Genomic DNA, 22,967 nt, shown 5'->3' on the forward strand with positions numbered 1-22,967 from the left:
AGTATTGTTGTTATTATTATTATTATTATTATTATTATTATTATTATTATTACGCATGTGTTTGTGTTTCGTTTTAATCCCGCCGCAGGAGCGCCGCATGCTTGTGTCGTCACATCCGGTGTCACAAAGGCTCTAGAATATTACCGTCGCTTCGCGTTCATTCTACTGTGTGTATTTAAGCGCGTGTCCTGCTGCTGGCGCTCTTTCAGTCTGTCATGACTTCACAAAATATATCTACATTAACGTTCATGTAAGCATAACCCCTGAACGAGTGCTGGACGCGTCTACAAGAGCGTTATATTACATATCAACAGGTAAGAAAAGCGTGTTTTATGACGGGCTAATGTTAACCCTGATGGGTGTGGGTGCAGAAATGTAGCGGTGTTCAAATCAACTAATAATATATATATTTGGGACAGACGTTTGTGTATGTTTGTAGTCTTATTGAAGTCACAAATTCGTGCACAACAGTAGTGAGGTGTGGTTAATTTTATTTAGAAAGGCTATCGTTGAAAACAAATACACATAGTTTTGCGCTAATACGAATTTAGCTGACATTCCCTCAGAACTGCGTTTAAAAACCAACCGTTTTAACGGTCAATTTGTGTATTTCACGTTCCATTTAAACACGCCACACAGATCAAGGCATTTAAACCTCACGTGAATCACATGACGTTTAGAATTCGATACAGTGTTGCATTTGTTGTTGTTTGGTATAAAACAGTTACATTTATCTATGAGCACTTAAAGCTGTAGCACCCGTTTTATTGCATCCAATGATAGTATTTGACTGTAAGCGGTGTTATGCAATAAATGTTAATGTACACACCTCCCTCAAACTGAACTTTCTAGAAAGATTTCTGGAGAATTTTCTTTTCAAGGCGGGACTAATTTGCACGCTTTCATTTTGAGCTATTTAAACCGTGGCACCCATTGACAACTGTGACAGCAGCTATACTATTATTAGGCTTCTGGTTAGGTTGTAACATACTAGTGATTGCATACATCAGGCAGGTAATAGTACATGACAGGGATGTGAGTTTAATTGCTTCCAGGGTATTTGGTTTAATATAGTGTAGTAAATAAAGTATTTGGTAGCAGTATAACATTTGGGACTCATAATTCATAATATATAATATAATTTGGTACATTTTAGTACATTCATGCAGCTATAGAAGCTTGTTTCTATCAAGGAACAAAAAAAAGAAGTAATTGTAGAGAGTAATTGTGGCTGTTTATCTTACAGTTAATCATTTTTTCTCAGCATTTCAATTTTATATCATAAATCTTTTGACGCAGAATAAATGATAATTGCAACTATTTTATGTCACTTTAATTAATGTCAATATTTGTATCATTAAATCCCTGTGTGTTCCCGTTTTTTCATACCCTGTATGCATTCTGAAAAAAAAAAAATTTTTTTAATTATTTTTATCTTTATTTATCTTTTCTCTTCACTTTAGTCCGAGGGGGTTCTTGTATTTGTTTTTAGTGAGTGAAAATCAATAATAGTACCACAAAAATCATAATTAGCATCTAGTTGCTGCTGCATTACAGAGTTTGTTTTCCACTGACGTGTGTGTGTGTGTGTGTGTGTGTGTGTGTGTGTGTGTGTGTGCGTGTGCTAAGCGGCTGGACCTGTAGGTCTTCACCTGTGGTAGAGAGCGGCCTCACGGCCCGTCGTCATGCTGTGCTGGGGGAATGCCTCGTATGGGCAGCTGGGTTTGGGTGGGATTGATGAGGAGATAGTCCTGGAGCCCAGGAAATGTGAGTTCTTGGAGGGCAAGCGTGTGAGGGATGTGGGATGCGGCAGACGTCATAGCGTCTTTCTGCTTGAGGACGGGACGGTGTACACCTGTGGCTGCAATGACCTGGGACAGCTGGGGCATGACAAAGCACGCAAGAAACCAGGTTAGTCCGGTCACAAAGACACTTTACAACATTAGAATATTTTGACATTATTAATGTAATTACTTGATGATCATAATTATATGATTCACTTCAAATCATTGTGACTGATGTCATCAATCCCTCTTATTTAAAAAAATCTTTAATAAGGTAATATGAAGGTGGTTTCGCGCTAATACACCCACTTTTTATGATCCTGTTGGATTAAATCATGCCTCGCCCTTTTTGTTCATTTTATCTAAAGTGTGTCTTAAGACAGCATTTCAGGCTGACCTACAATTGTCCACTCAGAATAATATATGAATGATTGTTTTATTGAATCAGTTTTGTATTTAAGATCTAAGTAAAGTGTTTAAATGTTTAAATTTGTCCCATTTTTGTCTTAAAGGGTGCATTTAGTTGATGACAAAAATACTGTAAATACTGTTTATTAATATAAAATATTAGTATATATTTTTATATAAGTTAACTGCTTTCTATTTGAATATAGAGTAAAATGTAGTTTATTCCTGTGATTAAAACATTGTTATTCATTGTACCATGATCTTCAGAAAGATTTGCTGCTCAAGAAACATTTCTGATTATTATCAGAATTATTATCTATTGTGCGGCTTAATATTTTTGTGGAAAAGGTGATCCAGTTTTATTTTTCAGGACACTGATGAATAGAAAGTTGAAAACGACATACTTTATTTGAAATAATGAATTTTTGTAAATGTTTTACTGTCATTTTTGATCAGTTGAATGCATCCTTGAAGAATAAATGTTAATTAAAGAAAAAAACTGTCTGTTAGTGCATCACAATCCCACAAACTTTCCCTGTTCGAAAACACTGGGTTATTTTAGGTTATATCAATGAAACCGTCTGTACTTCCTCTGGAATCAATCTGATGGATGTTGTAACATATTATCATTCCACAGAAACGTGTACGGGTCGGTCAGTGTGACATTGACTGCTGTCAGTTCCTTAAATGTCACATGACCTCTTACTCAATGATCTAGAAGTGTCAAGCACAGACCAATATAAACATCTAGATGGTTTGAAACGGTCCTTTATTTCACAAGTCAAAGGATTAAAACAGGATATAAAAACAGACAATAGCAAATGCTTAAAAATAAAATAAACTTTGAATAATGAATGTTGTTATTCTAAAAATGATTTTTGCTGTAGCAGATGCAACGTATTAAATAATTCGCACAATATATTGTGTATTTAGTGTAGTGCATCTGTATAATTCACTGAAACGCTGTCATATGTTTACCTCCCCTCTCTAGAACAGGTCATGTCTCTGGATGCTCAGAACATCGTGGCCGTGTCTTGTGGTGAAGCTCATACTCTGGCTCTGAATGATAAAGGACAAGTGTTTGCATGGGGTCTGGGCTCAGATGGGCAGCTCGGCCTTTCAAACATTGAAGATCGTATACGTATACCAAGGTAAAAAAAAAAAATCTGCTCCTTTTAATCCCTAGAAGTACTAAATATCTCCGCATCATTGCCATTTTAATGGGTTTGCCTGTACTGCAAAAAAAAAATATATATATATAGTTTTACCCTGTATATATTACAATACAGTCACATTCTTCAAATGTGACATGTATTTTCTTATTCAAATATACTTTTTAGTTTATATTTTTGCCCTTAAGGTGAGACACTGCAGGCAAAAACACTGTTTCTTCAAGCACCTGTCAATTTTGAGATTTTGGGCTTTTTGGTTTTTCATAAAGTGCTTTTTCAAACTAGTGGAAGGAAAACATCCAAAAGACAGTGTTAAGTGTTTCTTTTATAGCACTTTATCTGTTTGTGTCAATAGATTTCAATTACAATACATATTTTTAAAGGCCGTTTTCTCAAAATGAGTTTTTTTCTTCAACACTGACCCATAAATCTCCACCTCAGAAGCACTTACACACACCAGACTTGACATTTTTATTCCTGTCTATATTCTGAAGGTTTTTACAGAGGGATTTGTTCATATATATTTTCCTTGATTATATACAACATTTTATTCCCCCCAAAATTGTGAAAATATATTGTTTTCTGGCTGTTCAAAGTATTTTCTGAATTATGGAGTGACAAAAAAAGACCCAGATTCCCTCTGTAAAAACATTTGACTCTAATATGTCCAAAAAATTTAACAAAAATTTTGAAACTGACTTCATCTAGTGTTCAGATTTTTTGTACTTGACATTTATGCAAATTAGCACATATTTCATTAAATAATGCCTCATTTGCATATTTAAACATAACATTTTTGAAAACAAAAAATGATTGCAATAATCAATGTAATCAATCAACTGGGTAAGGTGATAACTATTAGTTTTTTTTTTTTTGCCCTATTCACCTGCAGTGTCTCGCCTTAATATATTTACATTTTTATAAATTTTCAAAAATATGCACAAATGGCCAAAAACATTGGTGTAAAATATATATATGTCAATATATGTTTGGCCACGATTTGTATATTTTGCTGTGATGCATTTCATTGAGGTTCTCTGTTTACAACATACTTTGCATACATAAAAAAATTAAAATGCTGGATCTGTAACAAAAACCATGTGTCAAAGCCACTGTTTCTATTCTCTCCTCTCAGAACTGTGAAGAGTTTATCAGAGATTCACATTGCCCAGGTGGCCTGTGGAAACTGCCATTCCCTTGCTTTAGCCAGAGGTATGATTCTGACTTAAACTCTAAACATTTCTAAACCTGATTATTGTGCCCTTTTTTCCCCTCACTATGCAAAATTATTTATTCTTGCTCAAGGAGGTCAGATATTCTCCTGGGGCCAAAATAAATATGGACAGCTGGGTCTCGGGAACCAGGGAGCCAGCGTCTCCTCCCCACAAGTCATTCAGTCTTTGCATGGCGTCCCGTTTTCCCAGATATCCGCAGGGGGCGCTCACAGCTTCGGGCTCACGCTGTCTGGAGCTGTTTTCGGCTGGGGGCGAAACAAGTTTGGCCAGCTGGGCCTCAGTGACAATGATGGTAAAACAAACACCTTAGTCATTCATTTGAGCTGTCTCTGGAATAATAATTTTTATGGTGTGATGCGTTGTGTCCCTCAGATCGCTGTTTCCCTGCTTTGCTGAAGACTCTCAGGTCGCAGCGGGTGGTGTACATTAGCTGTGGGGAGGACCACACGGCTGTACTAACAAAGGTATGATGGCTTACTATAAGGGCTTAATAATGAACCGTGTAGGTTATGATTACATATTTAATGCTGCATATCTGAAACGTATTCCGGTCAGTCAGGTTTTGATGAGGTCAGGTTAAATTATGTATATCAATACACAAAGCTGCTATGCATATATTCATGTTGATGTTTATAGTATTTCAGCATGTTTATGCTTTATAGTGACATTTAACAGATTAGTATTGGACTGTAATATAGTTTAAATCAGACGAGCAGTTTAGAAATTCTTTATAGTACAATGTGTGCATAATTAGTTTTCTGGAAACTTTATACATCATCTGATTTATACATCATCTGAAAGCTGAATAAATAATCTTTTGATTGATGTATGGTTTGTTTGGATAGAACAATATTTGGCCAAGATATTTATTTAAAGAGCTGATGATAATATAGTTACAACTTCAAAGAAATAATGTGTTAAGTTATGTTTGCAAAGAAAAACTAAGTATACTATATGTGTCAATAAAGTGTGGTGCACCTATATATTCAACTTAATATAAAGGACTGCGCAATATTATAGTTACATTTGCAGTGAAATAAAAATGCAATAAAATATTGCTTTACATGATTATACTGTTTGTATGTGAATACAATTAGACATGCTGGTATATACAATTTAGTGACAAATTTTAAGAAATCAGGTGGTTGGGATTAGCTCTATAGTATACACAGGTTTAGCTTTACATTATTAGTAATTTATTTTTCTTTTTTGTAGGAGGGAGGTGTGTTTACATTTGGAGCTGGAGGTTACGGTCAGCTGGGACACAACAGCACAAACCATGAGGTGAACCCTAGGAAGGTGTTTGAACTCATGGGGAATGTGGTTGCACAGATAGCTTGTGGTAGGTAAGTATCAAAGCATCCATAATGATCTGTCTTCGTTTTCTGTATCTTATATTTCTCATGAAAAACATGGATTGCTTTCGTTTTCACCTGCATGTAAGGCAGCACACTTTGGCATTCATCCCCTCATCGGGAAAGATTGACTCGTTTGGTCTCGGTGGTAACGGACAGCTAGGAACCCGCTCGACCTGCAATAGGATAAGCCCCGCCCCTGTGAAGGGCTGCTGGCGAGCACACACTGATCCTGTGCCTGTGGAAGGAGGTGGGTCGTCTACATGAAGTTTTTCAGCAGAATTAATTTCTCTGACAGCTATGCTTCTCAGTGTTTCTCAGATGCATGCAATGTATTGACTTTGATCTTAATGCTCAAGGCTTTGCTCCATGCATGTCAGTAAATCAAATAACTCTGGATCACACAGAGTTGAGTTGCACTTCAGTATTCTACATGAGCTCTTTTCTTTACTCATCGGTGTCTCACTGTGTATACTGTGAATCAATGTACTGATTCATGGAGCTGATTGAGACTCGCCCCTGGAAAGCAAAGTTGTGATGTTTCAGATTTGTCTATTTCAGAGGCGGAGCAGAGCTTCTGTGTGAAGAGGATTTACGCTGGAGGAGACCAGAGCTTTGCTCACTACGTGTTACCTCAGGTATGAGGAGCAGAGGTCAAGGGTCAAAATAAAAAATATGTATATGAATTATCCTAATGAATGAAATATTATGAATTATTATTATCATTATTATGTTTATTATATTTTTCTATTGTATATGATTTTAAACAACAAGTAAAAATGTTTGGACAAGACCCGACCTATTATGATTTATCATGATAAGATGAAAAGTGCTATAAATGATGCTGTTAGTGGTTACCATTATTTCCCTGCGGCCCACACAGTTTTTGTTACATTAGAAAATTCGAGAAAATTATTACATTTCAGATTATGTTTTATAAACAATCAATTTTTCAGAGCAGCATGTACTGATGAGTCATGTGCATTAAGACCAGGGACATTTAATTAGAAAGAAAATAAGGTCAGCTTTAATTTAATGTTGCCTTTCAATCATGTTTGCAGTGAAAGAAGGACCAAAGTGTGAACATTGAATAACTGATTAACAATATCTAATGATTTGCTTATATTTACAATAATATATCTGTTGTGGTACCAGAATTGAACAGGAAAAACTGGTTAGTTTGTATTTATTTTATGGTAAAAGGACAATGCGCAGGTATGGTATTTGTCTGGATGAATTATTTCCAGTCAGCACAAATCCAGTTTTACAAGGTAACATAACAGATTGTCCAAAACTATTAAATGTATTTAAAAAATGTGCCTTATGTGTTAGTTTGTACAGTTCCTGTTGTAGCGATTAGCCACTCGCTGATGTTCCTGTTTTGTATTCCTATAGGACGACAGCCCTCCAGTTGACCTGAGGATAACCAGACCTGATGGACAGATATATACGCTCAGTGATGACCTCATCCAGAAATGGCTCAATCACGGCCATGGGAGACTATCACCAGAAATCACCAAGTACTGCTTTTACATAACATTTTGTCTGACATAACAAAGTGTAACCTAAATTCAAATCAAAGAACGTGATAAAACAGTCCATCATACTGATAATGTGTTTTATGTCTCTTGTAGTGAGATTGATCTTGTGTTCTCTTCAGCAAGTTGTCTCAATGGAAGCTTTCTGTCTGGAAGGTAGCTGTTATGCATTTAATACATTATATTACTCTGTGTAAACCTTATATAGCTGATGATCTTTTCTCTAATGAGTGTTTTGTTCTGCAGTAATCCAGATCACTACAGCACTAACAGTAAGTGCTCAGGTGTAGACATTAACACGGCTCGCCTGCTCTACCACAGACTCATCCAGCCTGATTACCCACAAATCTCACAAATTGTGAGTCGCTTATTTTTTGACATTTTATCTCATTTGAAGACATAAGGTAACTTTTAAAGAGTAGGTTTTCAAAAAAAATTATATTTGCTGAAAATGTACTCACCCTCGGGTCATCCGAGATTAGGATGAGTTTGTTTCATCGTCAGGTTCGGAGAAATGTAGCATTGCATCAGTGTCTCTTCAATGGATGCTCTGCAGTGAATGGGTGCCGTCAGAATGAGAGTCTGATAAAAACATCACAATAATCCACAGCCACTCCAGTCCATCAGTTCACATCTGGAGAAGTGAGAAGCTGCATGTTTGTAAGAAACAAGTCCATCTTTAAGATCTTTGCTTCTGGCCAAAACACGAGTCCATAATCCATAATAATACTTCCTCTAGTAAAAAAGTCCATCTCCTGTTGTCCTCCCACATGAAAATCCATGTTTGGAGCTGTTTCGGACTATTTTATCTTGTAAACTGTGCTTGATCTGTGCAGATTTCTCTCCTGATTCAGATCAGATGACTTTCACTGAAGAAAGCAATATTATGGATAGAGGACTCTTATTTTAGCCAGAAACAGTGGATCAAAGTTAAAATCATCTTAATGCTGGATTTGTTTCAGCTTCTCACTTCTCTAGATGTTCACTGATGGACTGGAGTGCTGTGGATTATTATTGTGATGTTTTTATCAGACTCTCATTCTGACGGCACCCATTCACTGCGGAGCATCCATTGGTGAACAAGTGATACTACATTTCTCCAAATCTGCTAAAGAAGCAAACTGTCTGATGATTTAAGAGTGAGTAAATATTCGTCACACTTTCATTATTGGTTGTACTGCTAAGTGACCAATGCATGGTTAATCCTAATACAGGTAGCTGCTAGTTTGGAGAAGAATCTCCTCCCCAGACTGAGCAGTTCTCCTCCAGACATCGAGGCTTTGAGACTGTACCTCACGCTGCCCGAGTGTCCGCTCCTCAGTAACCCCAACAACTTCACAACCCTCACTATTCCCTTCGCCAAGACCGTCGTAAGCCTGAAGGACGCCCCCCTCAAAGTGCTCGGTATGTCCCGTCTTCCATGAGAGGACTCCTGTTTGTTCGGCTTCATTATAACACCAAACAAAATTTTGGTTGGCCAAAACCAGCTTTTTTTTTTTTTACCAATCTTGTCCTGTATCATACATTTGCTGAGCTCAGAAAGCTATATATAAAGTGAAGCATTTTTAGAATAACGTTCTTTATTAATAGAGGACACACACATAATTCACAGACTTCTTTAAGACTTCTTCTCCTGCCTAGGAACATTTCCAGACCAGTTGAATCTTTACATTCTAGGCTGGTTTTGTTTTTTAAAGTGAAAAAAAACTGCATGCATGCACACAATGGCCACATTTAACAATTGCTTAGTGCACTTTTAGTGTATGGTCAATGGTCAACTTCTGCATTGTATTTCATTACTACACTTTTTCTGCATTGGGACACTTTCATGCCAAATATGCAAATTTTCTCCCCCAAATTTTATGCAAATAATGCATGCTTGTAAAACCACCCAAACTTTAGACTTCAACGTTTTACAGCTACTTCAAACTTTCAGGTTAGCTTGTGGTTAAAATCTGTGGACTGCACATTTCACATTAATGGTTTTTGCTGACATTTTCAACTAATTGTTGTTATTTGTGTGTGTTTTTAAGGAAACTGGTGGTCAAAGTTTGAGCCAGCGGTCTTCCAGAGGTTGGTGGAGCTCTATAAAGAGGTGGTGGTGTATCTACTGCGGATGCAGAAACTGGGAATTCCTCTTTCAGAACAGAGGATCTTCACCTGCTTCCTGCACACCTCGCTCAAATTCCTGGAGATCCTCCACTCGGTGAGCACCACAGTTTGTAAAGATAGACATTGGTTGTGCCCCAATTTACATAACATCCGTCCTAAATACTTCAATTAGATTTAGTGTGTCCCAAATCATAGTACAATAGTGGAGTATGCCATCATTTACACTATATACTCTGGTGATGTACTTTACATTCACCAGAAACATGAATAATTATGTCGCATAAATTTGTGCTTTACAAAATGCGGATGCTTTTATCCAAAGCTATATGTCAAAGAACCAGTGATAGTCATAATGCACAATTGCAGCTATATTATGCAATGATTTTTTATGTTTGATTATTTGCTAATATCATTCTGGTTTTGGTGCTGCAGGTTAATGAGCGTGCTGGCCAGATCATCCAGTATGATAAGTTTTATATTCACGAGCTGGATGAGCTGATCGACGTCAGGAATGATTATGTGACCTGGTTTCAGCAGCAGATGTTCTCTGTGGTGAGTTTTCTGCATTGTTCAAAGGTAATCATTATACACTTCTGAATTTTAAGATCATTTACAGTAACTACGTTGTGAAGTGTTGAAATCCTTTGCTACTAACTGCACCAAACCGAATGGGGTCATGTTTGAAACTTATTTTGGATGAACTGTTTGCTGCCACTAGTGGTTTAAAAATGACTCTTTTCTGCATCTTTCAATCTGTGAATAGCGAATTTCCAAAGTTTTTGCTCTGTTGAAAGAATGAAAACACAAGAATGAAAAATGTATGTATAAAATATAAAGATACATTTAAGTAGTATTCATTATAAACAACATGTTTTGTCAACTCAAGGCCAAAACTTAATTACAAGCATGTGGGAAATGCACTGCACAAATAAACTTAGATTATTATGATTCACCACAAATTCTTATGTGTCCATGTTCACAATGTGATATTTGGTTGCTTAACTATAATCTATTATGTATAGGTTTTGTATTTTGTATTTCAAGGTTTTGTATTTCAGTATGTTTGCTTCTGTTTAGTGATCTGCATTTTGGTTAGGTGATGAATCATCTGAAGCACATTTCAGATAATAAATAAGCAACTTAAATTCCAGTTAATACAGAAGTGATAATGCTGTGGACAGACACACAGTAACATCCTCACGTTCTCCTTTGTTTTGTGCAGGTCATGGACTCTCAGGTGACCATGTGCAAATACCCATTTGTTTTTGACGCTCAGGCAAAGACGGCGCTGCTCCAGACTGATGCTGTGATCCAGATGCAGGTGACGGATGTTTCTCATCTGATGATTTGACATCATGTTTCTCTGCAGTGAGCTGACAGTGCTGTTTTATGATCAGATGGCGGTGGATCAGGCTCAGAGACAGAACTTACACTCTCTGTTTCTGTCCGGTGGAGGAGTGGAGTCAGTAAACCCCTGCCTCATCCTCATCGTACGCCGAGAAAATGTGGTCGGGGACTCCATGGAGGTGCTGAGGAAGTCCAAAAACGTTGATTACAAGAAGCCACTGAAGGTAAATGAGTTGGTGTTCGTCTTTAGTGGTGCTTTGTTGGTTTGTAATCGTGTTTTTCTGCAGGTGATCTTCGTTGGAGAAGAGGCCGTGGACGCCGGCGGTGTGAGAAAAGAGTTCTTCCTGCTCATCATGAAAGAACTCTTGGACCCTAAATATGGGATGTTCAGATTCTACGAGGAGTCCAGACTCATCTGGTTCGCTCACAAGGTACGGTTAAAAAAGCACGAATGCCCACACTCAGTGTCAAAATCTGAAGTCTTTTAGGACCCAACGAAATCAGTTTATTTTTTTTCTAAATTCTGTTTATTTATTTATTTTTGTCAATGATTAAGTTAAATGTTAGCGACTACAAAAACTATGCCAATTCATTCAAAACTATTTAACATCGATTATTGAAATTTAAAAAAATAAATTACATTTTTTTTAGTTCCCTGTGAATATTTGTGTAGAATTCAGAACCAAATTCAGTTTTTTGTTTTAATTTCTCTGAATTTAATTCCTCTGAATTGCATTTGAATTATTTATTGAAATTTTAATAATCAAAAACGTGTCTAATCATTTTTTTTTTACAATAATATACATTTAATTTTAAGAAATTATGTGTGGTTTATGTTAAGCCATAAAACATTAAGAATTTAATTCATCTTTTAGCTGAATGCCTTTCAGTTTTCGGCAAACAAAATGTAATGCATTGATCGAAAAACAAGTTGCTTGACAAAATGAGAATGTTGTAACAAATACATACTGTATGATGTAATGTGTATATACATACCTCACTCACACATCAGATATGCTTTACTGCAGACGTTTGAAGACATCGATCTGTTCCATCTGATCGGTGTGGTCTGTGGATTGGCCATCTATAACCTCACTATAGTGGAGCTGAACTTCCCGCTAGCGCTGTACAAGAAACTCCTGAAGAAAACTCCTACTCTAGAGGACCTGAAGGAGCTCATGCCTGACGTAGGAAGGTGGGTTTGTTTCACTCGATTGATGAGACTTTGATTCACTGTGGTGCATGATATTTCCAGAGCATATTATAAAATATCAAACGGAGCCTGACTGTTTGAGATGATTGGTGTATTATGAAAGCACTGTGACCTAATTCTTTCTTCCCAGTCTATAAACGTCTGACGTTAGACAGAATGATTCGAACACACCTCATTAATTTAGTCAAAACATACAATGGTGATTGAGAGCTGAACAAATAATTTGACACATCATAATGCATGTAGTAGATTTTGTACAATGTGTGCATCAGATATAATACTGTTAGCTTATAGGTCTAAGTAATAATCTTAGATTAGTTCTAGATTAAATCTAGACTCAAAACTCATCTGTTTAGCTGTGCATTTGTTGATTGAGCACTGTGCGATGTCTGAACTGATTGCATTGTATTTTATGTAAAATCATTTTCTATTTCTACTTGTTTTAAATTCATTTAAAATAAGTCATTTTTTTAATCATTTCCAAAGTTTTAAAATTGCTTGTATTATTTGTGTTCTTCATGATTATTTTCCTTTTTTTTTTTTTTTTTAAATACCATTGTGTATTAAATGTGCTCTATAAATAAACTTGCCTTGCCTAGTTTAAATGTGACGCTCATCAATGGTTTTCTGTGTCTGGGGATCTTCAGGAGTCTTCAGCAGCTGCTGGATTATACAGAAGATGATCTGGAAGAGGCTTTCTGCCTGAATTTCACAGTAAGAACAAGATCTTTTACATTTATGATTCATGAAAAAATAAAAAAATACATGCATGTGCATGCATTTTTATTTTGTGATGACAGATCACAGAGGAAATGTTTGGCACCACTGAAGTTTTGGAGCTGGTTCCCAACGGGACAGACATCAGTGTCAACAAGTCCAACAGGTATTATATCCATCATTCACTCAACACTAACTGACTTCAGTTCACATATGAGCTCCAGTATTTGTGATTTGATTTATATTTTTGCCTAATTAAATGATTTAATCCATTCAACCTATCCAGGCAGGAGTTTGTCAATGCTTACGTCGATTATATATTCAACACCTCCGTGGCTCCTCAGTTCAGCGCTTTCTACGCGGGATTTCACAAAGTGTGTGGAGGGAAAGTTCTAGAGCTTTTCCAGCCTAGTGAACTGCAGGCCATGGTCATAGGAAACACCAGTTATGACTGGAAGGAGTTAGAGAAGGTAAAAATGAACTGTGGGTGATTTATACCAGCTGATGGGACCGACAGTGTGTGCTTGGTAGCGTTCGGGTATCGTGTGAATTTGATCAGTTCTGATTCTTCTGATTCTTTCGATTCCACTGTGGTTAAAAAATGAAGTCAAACATTTAGATATTGAACATATGTTTATTCTGTCTCTTTTTGCAAAACATTTAATTACCATGAACAAAAATCATAAAAACTGGCCTTGTTTAAGAGCTATTTGTGTGCGAAATAGAGCTGCAGGATTCTGAATAAGTTGCAAATTTATTTTTATTTTATTTATTTTTTAAATTGAGGTTGTATAATTCTCTTTCAATGCTCAAGGAAAAATAATAGACAACTAAACCAAATCTTGTGGAATTTCTGAATTGAATGATTCAGTGACTCACTCACTATTTACTTGTTTCGATACCGGATGAATCAGTGTTTTTAAATGAATGATTCAAAGACAAATATATTTTAACAGCCCCGTTTCGCCACATAAAAATAAAAGATGTGCACACAGGAATCAATTAGGTGGAATTGAAATTTTAATTTTACAACATGTATCTGATTCCTGACCTTGAGTATCCGATCCTGGAATTGGAGTTGATTTTTGATTGGCAAGCCTAGTGTTTGGAGATGTTGTGCTGCTGTAGTTTGTTGAGCTTGTAAATGTTCTGCATGACTGTATTGATTCTCAGAGCACGGAGTATAAGGAGGAGTACTGGGCCGATCACCCCACCATCAAGATGTTCTGGGAAGTGTTTCATGAGCTGCCTTTGGAGAAGAAGAAACAGTTCCTGTGTGAGTGAACCGTCTTCTTTCATCTGCTTTGAACAGGGCTTCAGATTTGAACAATTGTCCCTGTTTTCAGTGTCATTAAGTCTGAAAGTCTGGTGCACTACAGCAGCTCTTACTTATTAGCAAACTTTAGTTTTATTCCTAGGTGTATTTTTATTTTTTTTATTTTTTTCAACCGGTTTGTGGTTGAATCTATCATTCAGCTGGTTTTATTGTTGTACTTTAGATTTTGATTACAATACATAAGTGACCCTGGAGCACAACCAGTCTTCATTTTTACACCATCTAAAAGCTAAATAAATAAGATTTACATTGATGTATGGTTTGTTAGGATAGGACATTATTTGCCCAAGATATATTAGAAAAATCTTAATTTCAAATATTATTTGAAAATTTGGAATCTGGGGATGCAAAAAAAAAAACTAAATATTGAGAAAATCACTTTTAAGGTTGTCCAGATGAAGTTCTTTGCAATGCATTTATGCTTTAATATATTTACAATAGTAAATTTACTAAATATCTTCATGGCACATGATCTTTACTTAATATCCTACTGATTTTTGGCATAAAAGAAAAATCTATAATTTTGACCCATACAATGTATTTTGGGCTATTGCTACAAATATACCCCAGAGACTTCAGACTGCTTTTGTGCTCCAGAGACACATTTGTTTAGTGTGATCTCAAAATAAATTGTATTTTTTTTTTTTCTCCACTTCAGTAACACTGAAGTTTCATTGACATCTATATTCAGAAATGTTCATCTGATTTCCATTATTGCACTTTGCATCTTTTTATGTCTGTAAATTTTGATTACGGAGCATATCTTTAAAGACTGTTCTTTCCTCCACTTCAGTAACATTTACCTACGCTAAACAAAGAAATGTACCCCAGGTTTTGTTTATATATCATTCACCTGATTGATAAAACATTTTAATACTGAATAGTGAAATGTATTTTTATCTCTTGATAGTATTTTCTGATTTATGAAGTCATAAAAAGAAGTCGTGAAACCTTTAATTCTAACATGTCAACAAAATCAAACAAGAACTATTTGAATGTATCTTTTCTGGGAATGTATGCAAATTAGTGAATATTCAGTGAGATATTCATGTGCATAACATTTGGAGAAAACTGTAGTGTGATTTAATCACCTGGGCAAATGATGGTCATGTTTTGATGATGTCTTCCTGTCTCTTACACTAGTGTTCCTCACGGGCAGCGACCGAATCCCCATCCTGGGCATGAAGAGCCTGGCGTTAGTGATCCAGCCCACCGGTGGAGGAGAGGACTATTTCCCTGTAGCGCACACATGCTTCAACCTGCTGGATCTGCCCAAGTACACTAATAAGGAGACACTGAAAGAGAAACTGCTGCATGCCATCGAACACACCCAGGGCTTCAACCTCGTCTGATGTCAGCGAGCACAAAACCAGCGATCCACACAGGTACCACATGCTTCAGCCTGCAGAGTTCATCGTGTGACTGCCGCCTTTAAGGTTGTTTCGAAATTAGCATAGAAGTGTTTATTATGCATCTGAATAATCATCAGTTACCATTTGAATAAAGGCACTTATCTGTAACTACAGTGTCCCAGTGGGACTGAAATATGTAAGCAGTATTTGTATATCAGAGTTTTGTTACTTACTCAAAGTTTGAGTGATATTTGTGTGCTAGTGAGCATTAAACGGCTTCTTTTCTTTTTGCTTTTGAAGTGGGAGAGGGGATATAGTTCACCCAAAAATGTAAATTAGCTAAAGATGTGCTCATCCTCAGGTCATCCGAGATCAGGATGAGTTTGTTTCTTCATCAGGTTTGGAGAAATGTGTCATTGCATCAGTGTCTCATCAGTGGATGCTCTGCAGTGAATGGGTGCCGTCAGAATGAGAGTCTGATAAAAACATCACAATAAAAATAAAGTATTTTTCAGCTAGTATTCATTTCTGGGAGAAATACTCCTTTAAACAGGCAACACACTACAGTAAGATTCTATACATTAACATAAGTATCAAAAATGAAGAAAAGTAATTTACAGAATTTATTCATTTATAAATTCACCATAGTGAACAAAAAATAACAAATGTTAATTTATAAAAACACTTGTTCATTATTCATTCGAAATGCATAAACTACGGTTATATTGTATTATTATTACTGTTAAAATATGTAAAAAAAATTACACTGAGATTATTAAATGCTATTGTTTATTGCTAATGATAGTATTAACGAATGTTAGCTTATACAATCTTTTTGTGGTGTTGACAGTAAGAAGTGCTTTTTTATTTCATTTATTTACATAGAATATGATTTTATTCTAAATGACTTGACAAACTAGCGCCTCATGATGTTGGATTTGTTAAATGTGTGACTTTTGAAAGCATTTTGGCACTTTGTTCAGATTCACTTCAGGATGTACTGGATTAATATTGATGCAGAATCAATCGTTCAAAGGAAGTGGTGTGTGTCCTTACAGGATCTTAAACCACTTTTGTGTCATGTGCCTTAACTGAAAACACACACATAGATTGTTTTGGGGTTTTCGTGTTCATTTTAAGTTTGAGTAAGTATCAAAATCTGATGAACGTGTCTGAAAACGCTGCTCATGGCTGTTATAATGTTCATATGCTGGAGTGGCAATGCAAAGTCTCACAGGTGTTTAGAAGTTTGCATGGTTACAGAATCAAATAAAATGCCACTGATGACATTCTAAGTAATAACTCATGTCCAATATTAATAATAAGTGAGTCTGATGGTTGGAGTTGGAATTAAACTATATTAAGTCTTAACCTGCTCAACACACACACACACACACACATCTATACTGTGTGAGCTTTTAGTTGCTGTGCCATTGTGTGAGTGTTGAAGGAAGCAATTAAACAAATGCTGACATTTTTTCTGTGTTTGTAAATTGTAAATAAATGCATTTTTTTTCTAAATTTGATGTCGTGATTCATTTTTTTCATGTGTACTTCAGTTGGATTTAGTGGATTTTTTAAAAGCTTGTTGCCTCCATTTATTGAATAACTCAAAATTAGGGATGCACTGATATGAAAATTGTCCGATAGTGATAACCGATGATTTTTTTTTTATTTATTTTTTTTTTTTTTGAAAGCTGATAACCGATATGTTGGCTGATTAAATCTTAATCCAAATGTTTACATACTTTTTGAGAGTCTGATTACAAAAAAGGTCTCATCATTAAAAGCCACATCCCAAACACTTCAGCATGATCAGCCTGGTTTGAACAATGTGCATTTTAAAACTACTACTGTAGTTTTACCCTCCCATTACCAAAATTCATCATAAAAGTCTTACAAATAAAATAATGCAAACAAGTCGTCTGAAGTCAAGTGTTTCTGAAGAAAAGAATGCATTATTTATCGCCTTTAAGATCTCGTCCAAATTTTCATATCAGGCCAATACCAATAACGGAAAAAAATTTGCATTTATCAGCCGATACCGATATGGTGGCCGATATATCGTGCATCCCTACTCGCAATTTTAACAAAAAAATAAGATCAAAAATTCTAATAATACAAAACACGGCTTTTAAATTTAAAACACAATTAAAAAAGCCCAAGTGTGAGATGCAATATATATATATATATATATATATATATAGCAATGATCTTTTTACTTTTTTTTACAAAACAAAAAAACAATTGCAAGCTTTAAATGCACAATATAAAAATGTTAAATCTGATTTGAGTTTTTATATTGCAATAATAATGAGCATTTTGAGAAAAAAAGTTGCAATTGCCTCTATTAAAAATAAAGATTCACATTACAATGGAACAAAAAAAACTGTGATGCATTGACTGTATTAAATAATTTTATTCTTGACTCCTGTACATGTTTGGCAGAGGCACGCAGCGGTTTCTGCAGGTTTAGCTTTGTGTGTGTGTGTGTGTGTGTGTGTGGTCCAGCTCAGTGTGGCAGCTCGTGATGGACCAGTTTGTAGTGTGAGCCGCAGGACGGACAGCGCTGAGGGTTTCCCTCGTGAAGCCAGAACCAAACGACCGCAGTGTTGTCCTCCTCACCTTCACAACACAACACAGAGAAACACATCTTTCATTTAGAAAGACTAACTTATTCTATTTATGAATCAACTGTCGCTAGTCAGTCTGACTAAGAACAAGTGTAAGTGTGTGTGTGTGTGACTTACAGAGGCAGCCGACCAGTCGTTTGTTATTGATGCTGGGGACGATATGAGGGTCGTCTCTGGTCCCAGTGTATTCCTTTGGCTTGAGAATGCTGTATGGATCCTGTTTAACAGATGATGGTGGGTCAGAATGAAAACTATCCACTCACCAAAGTCGACAGTCAAACAGAAGGTCACTGTGTGTTTTACCTGGCCTTTCTTCATGGCCTGCAGGATGCGTCTCTCCAGCCCCGCTGCCTGCTCTTCATCTGTCGGGATTCCTGAAAAACAGAAAACAATCGATGGAAGATTGATACGCTTGAATAAAAGAGGACGGATGCAACTAAAACCCTGGAGGACAAACAGATAGGGGAAAATATCTGCCATTAATAGTCAATACAATATCAAATGTAATTGTTTAATTTATCCTCAAGGAATCAAAGAAGGCACTTCTAAGAAAAAAAAAACAGCTGATAAAGTTTATGGTACAAATGCATATGCATTTATATTCTATTTTAATAAAGTTTAAAGTGTTATAAAAAAAATTAAAAATGTAATATTTTACAATAAATAAAAAAGGTTTACTAATAACATAAATGCAATGCTTAACAGACCATGCACATTCATAAGCTGAAAGATTTTAACTCAGAAAAAGGCAAGTAGATTTCGTAATAATTTATGAATAAGTAGCAAGAAGCAATTGAATTCTTTGTCTTGTAAAAAGTATTCCTATATATATATATATATATATATGTGTTAAATATCAGTGTTATTGTTTTATATTTATTCTGCAGTGGGAACAAAAATAACTTAATTCTGCAATATAAACATTCAATTTTATTAATATTTTGATTGTTTTCATTTTCATCTTTTCCTTTTTTTTTTTACATTATGTATTTTCTAATTCTTATTTTAGTACTGTACAAGTTAACCTCAATAAAAATGAATATATACCTTTTTTTGTATATCTATTTTTATCTCTTTTTTGCTGTAAAAGTTTGTATTTTATTTCAAATAATGATTTTTTTTTTTTTTTTTTTTTTTTTTTTTTTTTAAGTCTAATCTTGGTTAATTGTAACCACCTTAGTGTGTATGAATACAAAATCACTTTTCGTTACTTATACTTGCATGTACATTCACTAATTATACATTAGTTATACAGGGAACAATGCTAAGGTTACTAATTTAAAAAGTGTCACCAGCAAGTCGCAGCGAATGGTTCAGTTCGCGCTCACGCTTGGTCTTGTGATTGCGATGACACGATCTGTCCGCTAGGTGTCGCCAAACAGCGGGTAAATAAAGCGGCGCCCTCCATGATCCTCAGCAACTGGCACACGAACATGAGTTTAGTGCCAAGAAAAAGGCCAGAGCTCGGCCTCCACAGCATAAAGAACAAATGACCTTGATTAAAAGCACTCCTTTTATATAACACGAGCCACCACGTTATCGATTTAAGTCATGTCAAGCATATTTAACCCTAGTTTCAAATGTAATTTAATGTTTTTCAGATATCAGTTTCATATGTCTGGTCGGTGTCTTTCGGTTTGGTGGTAGCATGTGACTGTATAAGAGAATAAATATGTCACTCTTTAAAAAAACATCGAATAGGACAGCATATTGCTTTATTTTTGTACGTGCATGAATAATATCAGTCCTGCTTAATTTCTCAATAGAAATTGCTGAAGGTCTCTCACCTTTACCGGCCATCGCACGCTGAGGGGTTTTCATTAAAATATTTTGTCTTCCCATCAGAGTCAGGCGACAGGCTCTCAGAAGGATTCTGCTTGCCATGTTGACTTTAAACTTTGGGTCTTCTGTCTGTCTGCGCGCACAGCTGTGTGTGAACTGGTGTCAGTGAAAGTCACTACAATGATTGACACGCGGGACTGACCAATCACAGAGAGGCTCCGCTGGACTTTGACCAATGAATGAACGCACAGTTGAGGAACAGCGGACAGGTGTGTAACTGGAGAGGACAGAAAAAGAAAAGTGAAATCTGTTCCGAATGCATTTAGTTCTGTAATAAGTTTAAAAAAATAATAATAATAAATTTTAATAATATTTTTTCATGCTGTAAATAAACGTAGGCTTCTATTCCACAGTAAAGTTGTTTTATTTATGCAACAGGGGCTTACAATTAAGCACAACACACAGACACAGCTGTAACACTTGTTATGTACTGTAAATCCACACACACACACACACACACACATATGGTAAACACTTCTCTATTTCTTTTTTTGAACATAAATACAATTGTATGACTACAAAAGTGCTATTTTTAAAACACTCCTGACTTTTATGTATATTAACTAAATGCTATTTTTTATTAATTTAATTAATGTTATTATTTAAGTTGTGCCATATGCATGAAAATAAATACATTATCACGTATTATATTCATTAAAATAAACTCCATAATCATTTATTGCGCAAATATACAGGCTTGAAAACATGTTTTACTCATACTTCAAGAAGATATGGACATTTAAGGCAAAGAAAGCATCACTGCTATGTCAGTATATCTCACCTTTCTACAAAACAACGTTATGCATAATAATGACATTTTGATTCTTTCCTCTATATATGGAGTGCATGCACTTGCACACAAAAGCTAAGCATCGAATGAGATAAAATATGCATTTATATTTCATAGTTCCTGAACTTCTGTAAAAGGCCTGAGGGAGCTTCTCCAGCCCAGCGGAACCTGTGATGCCAATAATCATCTGTGAAACAGAGACATTACGGTAAAATAACCTAAGAACTGAAGAACTGTAAAAAGACCTGAAAAAAAAAGAAATCTCTTACAGGATTCAGAGGGTTTCTCCTCCGACAGATTCACTTTGTGCACGCTCACTGGATCTGGATCTTTTGCAGCCTCAAGCATCGCCTCTTTCTTGCTCCTCACGGCCCAATGCATTGACTGAAATTTCATTTTAGGAAACACACTAATGAGTTATTATCAATTGTAACAAATATACAGCTTGTTGCATGACAGAATGCAGTGTTATTTTCAATGCATTTGTTGGTCATCAGCGTCCTGACTGACACTCACTGTTTTAACAGAGTCACTGAGCGCTTGCCACTCGCTGAACGGGATTGCAATTCGACTTCTGAGCCAGAGATCATAATTCTTTCTTTTCTTCTCATCCGTGAGAACCTCTTTAGCCTCCTGTAACTTCTGGAACTCCTCCACTACGAAAAAGATCACATAAGTTTTAGAAACAGATCCAGATGCTCACAAAAGACACAGCCGCTGAAGAAACTGAAGAAACATCATGTTAGTTTAGGTTAGTGCAAACCAAAAATAATAAATAAAAAAAATAGATAAAATTTAATACAAATATTTAAATTAATACATGTACAATTATTTAATATAAACTTAAATTATCATCATTTAAATAGGTTTTTTTAAAAAACTCCAAAAAGTATTTTAAAGTATTGTACCAACACAATCCATTAAAAATACATTTTATTATTTATTTGTGGTAAATTATATTTAAAAGTATTTTTAAGTAATTGTAAATTATACTTGTATTGTAAATAAAAATCATTTTTATTTTATTTATATCTTTCCTGATTTTATAGGAATTACTAAAAATATTTAATAAATGAGATACTAAAATATTTGATAAATTATATTCAAATATACTTTTAAAGTATTTAAATTACTTTTTCCTGTAAAATTAATTACATTATTTTATTTGTATTTAATTCATGACTTGATTTCGTCAATTCTCATGATTTATTGAACAGATTTAAAGGGTCAACAACTGTTTTAAGATTTGGCATTATATCGGCCATTGTCTATAACGGAAAACCTAAATCAATCCGTAACTGTACATCTTTTTGGAAAAAATTTATTGCAACTAATTAAAAGGCACACATTAACATGGTAATCATTCAGAAAAAATGTTGCATTTCAAAGGTATAGGTGCAACATTTCTCCGTTTCTCTCTTAATGCAAAACCAAAATAAATAGATTACATCTTTGCACAAAAATATGAATTATGACCTCTACCTGCTGTGGGGTTCTCGGGGTGTTTGTCAGGATGGCAGGCCAGAGCTCTCACTTTAAACTCACTCAAAATCTGTTCAGTCTATGGAGCATGCATATACATTTATGTCAAGATTAGCATGTATTGATTGTAATGCAGAAGCTTCAGGACGTGCATTTCCTGTTATTTAATCCATGATTATTATTATTATTATTATCACCAGCATGTTCTCTGACATAGACGCAACAGGCTGATCTGCTATTATAATTATTAGATGTGTTAAAAAAAAACACGTCAGATACACGTTAATGCAATTAGTCTATCTATTTTTACATTGTTTAAAAAAGATGCATTGCACACTGACATTTGCGATCATTTTAATTAAACTATGCTGTTGAAGATGCTGTGATAAACTAGCATAAAAATAATAAAACGCAAGCTCTACAAGACTGTTATGGTTTGTAGTAAGTTTTGTTCACCGTTGAGAGTTCATCGCAGCCGAGAAGCCCGTAATAATCTTCCAAATCTTCTTTTGTGCAGTTCAGTATCGCCTCCATGCCTTCTACAGCTAACCGCAAAACTACCGTAAACTCCCGTGAACGAGTGCTTCTGTCAGTCAGAACTATTCAACAGAGCGCGCATGCGCGTTAGTATTTGGCGCTTTACGGTAGAAG

General features: G+C 35.4%; 3 protein-coding genes across 5 annotated transcripts; 1 reads left to right on the forward strand and 2 right to left on the reverse strand.

Annotated features, from left to right (window-relative positions):
• Positions 1–112: 112 nt before the first annotated feature.
• herc4 (HECT and RLD domain containing E3 ubiquitin protein ligase 4) lies at positions 113–17,090 on the forward strand. 3 transcript variants are annotated; one of them, XM_026223389.1, is made up of 24 exons: positions 113–314; positions 1,630–1,911; positions 3,184–3,343; positions 4,500–4,576; positions 4,670–4,891; positions 4,972–5,063; positions 5,815–5,945; positions 6,044–6,204; positions 6,516–6,592; positions 7,350–7,474; positions 7,589–7,648; positions 7,739–7,850; positions 8,707–8,896; positions 9,526–9,698; positions 10,037–10,180; positions 10,827–10,925; positions 11,002–11,175; positions 11,239–11,382; positions 11,980–12,146; positions 12,812–12,878; positions 12,965–13,047; positions 13,168–13,351; positions 14,055–14,157; positions 15,361–17,090. In XM_026223389.1, exons 2-24 carry the CDS (start codon positions 1,686–1,688, stop codon positions 15,567–15,569), a joined length of 3,180 nt encoding a protein of 1,059 aa, XP_026079174.1. In that variant the 5' UTR covers positions 113–314; positions 1,630–1,685; the 3' UTR covers positions 15,570–17,090. The 3 variants fall into 3 exon arrangements, with proteins under 3 accessions (XP_026079174.1, XP_026079177.1, XP_026079176.1); XM_026223392.1 differs by having other exon boundaries at positions 10,037–10,156; XM_026223391.1 differs by having other exon boundaries at positions 1,645–1,911.
• An 878-nt stretch (positions 17,091–17,968) lies between these two features.
• On the reverse strand, positions 17,969–20,174 carry cox5b2 (cytochrome c oxidase subunit 5B2). Its single transcript, XM_026223395.1, has 4 exons — positions 19,990–20,174; positions 18,506–18,576; positions 18,320–18,419; positions 17,969–18,194 (listed from the first exon to the last, which is right to left on the reverse strand). Exons 1-4 carry the CDS (start codon positions 20,084–20,086, stop codon positions 18,082–18,084), a joined length of 381 nt encoding a protein of 126 aa, XP_026079180.1. The 5' UTR covers positions 20,087–20,174; the 3' UTR covers positions 17,969–18,081.
• Positions 20,175–20,293: 119 nt separating this feature from the next.
• dnajc12 (DnaJ (Hsp40) homolog, subfamily C, member 12) lies at positions 20,294–22,862 on the reverse strand. The gene is made up of 5 exons (XM_026223394.1): positions 22,773–22,862; positions 22,317–22,395; positions 21,351–21,490; positions 21,104–21,218; positions 20,294–21,021 (listed from the first exon to the last, which is right to left on the reverse strand). Exons 1-5 carry the CDS (start codon positions 22,848–22,850, stop codon positions 20,939–20,941), a joined length of 495 nt encoding a protein of 164 aa, XP_026079179.1. The 5' UTR covers positions 22,851–22,862; the 3' UTR covers positions 20,294–20,938.
• Positions 22,863–22,967: the final 105 nt, after the last annotated feature.

The sequence above is a fragment of the Carassius auratus genome, chromosome 38 (genome assembly GCF_003368295.1).
Source record: "Carassius auratus strain Wakin chromosome 38, ASM336829v1, whole genome shotgun sequence".
In the NCBI taxonomy this organism is placed as follows: Eukaryota; Metazoa; Chordata; class Actinopteri; order Cypriniformes; family Cyprinidae; genus Carassius; species Carassius auratus.

Coding starts and splice junctions, on each gene's coding strand:
- herc4 (XM_026223389.1), top strand. CDS start 1,686: ATGCTGTGCTGGGGGAATGCCTCGTATGGGCAGCTGGGTTTGGGTGGG. Junction 1,912..3,183: donor CAAAGCACGCAAGAAACCAG/GTTAGTCCGGTC, acceptor TCCCCTCTCTAG/AACAGGTCATGTCTCTGGAT. Junction 4,577..4,669: donor TTCCCTTGCTTTAGCCAGAG/GTATGATTCTGA, acceptor TTCTTGCTCAAG/GAGGTCAGATATTCTCCTGG.
- cox5b2 (XM_026223395.1), bottom strand. CDS start 20,086: ATGGCAAGCAGAATCCTTCTGAGAGCCTGTCGCCTGACTCTGATGGGA. Junction 18,577..19,989: donor GCGTGCGATGGCCGGTAAAG/GTGAGAGACCTT, acceptor TCTGTTTTTCAG/GAATCCCGACAGATGAAGAG. Junction 18,195..18,319: donor ACGACTGGTCGGCTGCCTCT/GTAAGTCACACA, acceptor TGTGTTGTGAAG/GTGAGGAGGACAACACTGCG.
- dnajc12 (XM_026223394.1), bottom strand. CDS start 22,850: ATGGAGGCGATACTGAACTGCACAAAAGAAGATTTGGAAGATTATTAC. Junction 22,396..22,772: donor GCTGCGATGAACTCTCAACG/GTGAACAAAACT, acceptor CATGCTCCATAG/ACTGAACAGATTTTGAGTGA. Junction 21,219..21,350: donor TCAGTGACTCTGTTAAAACA/GTGAGTGTCAGT, acceptor ATGAAATTTCAG/TCAATGCATTGGGCCGTGAG.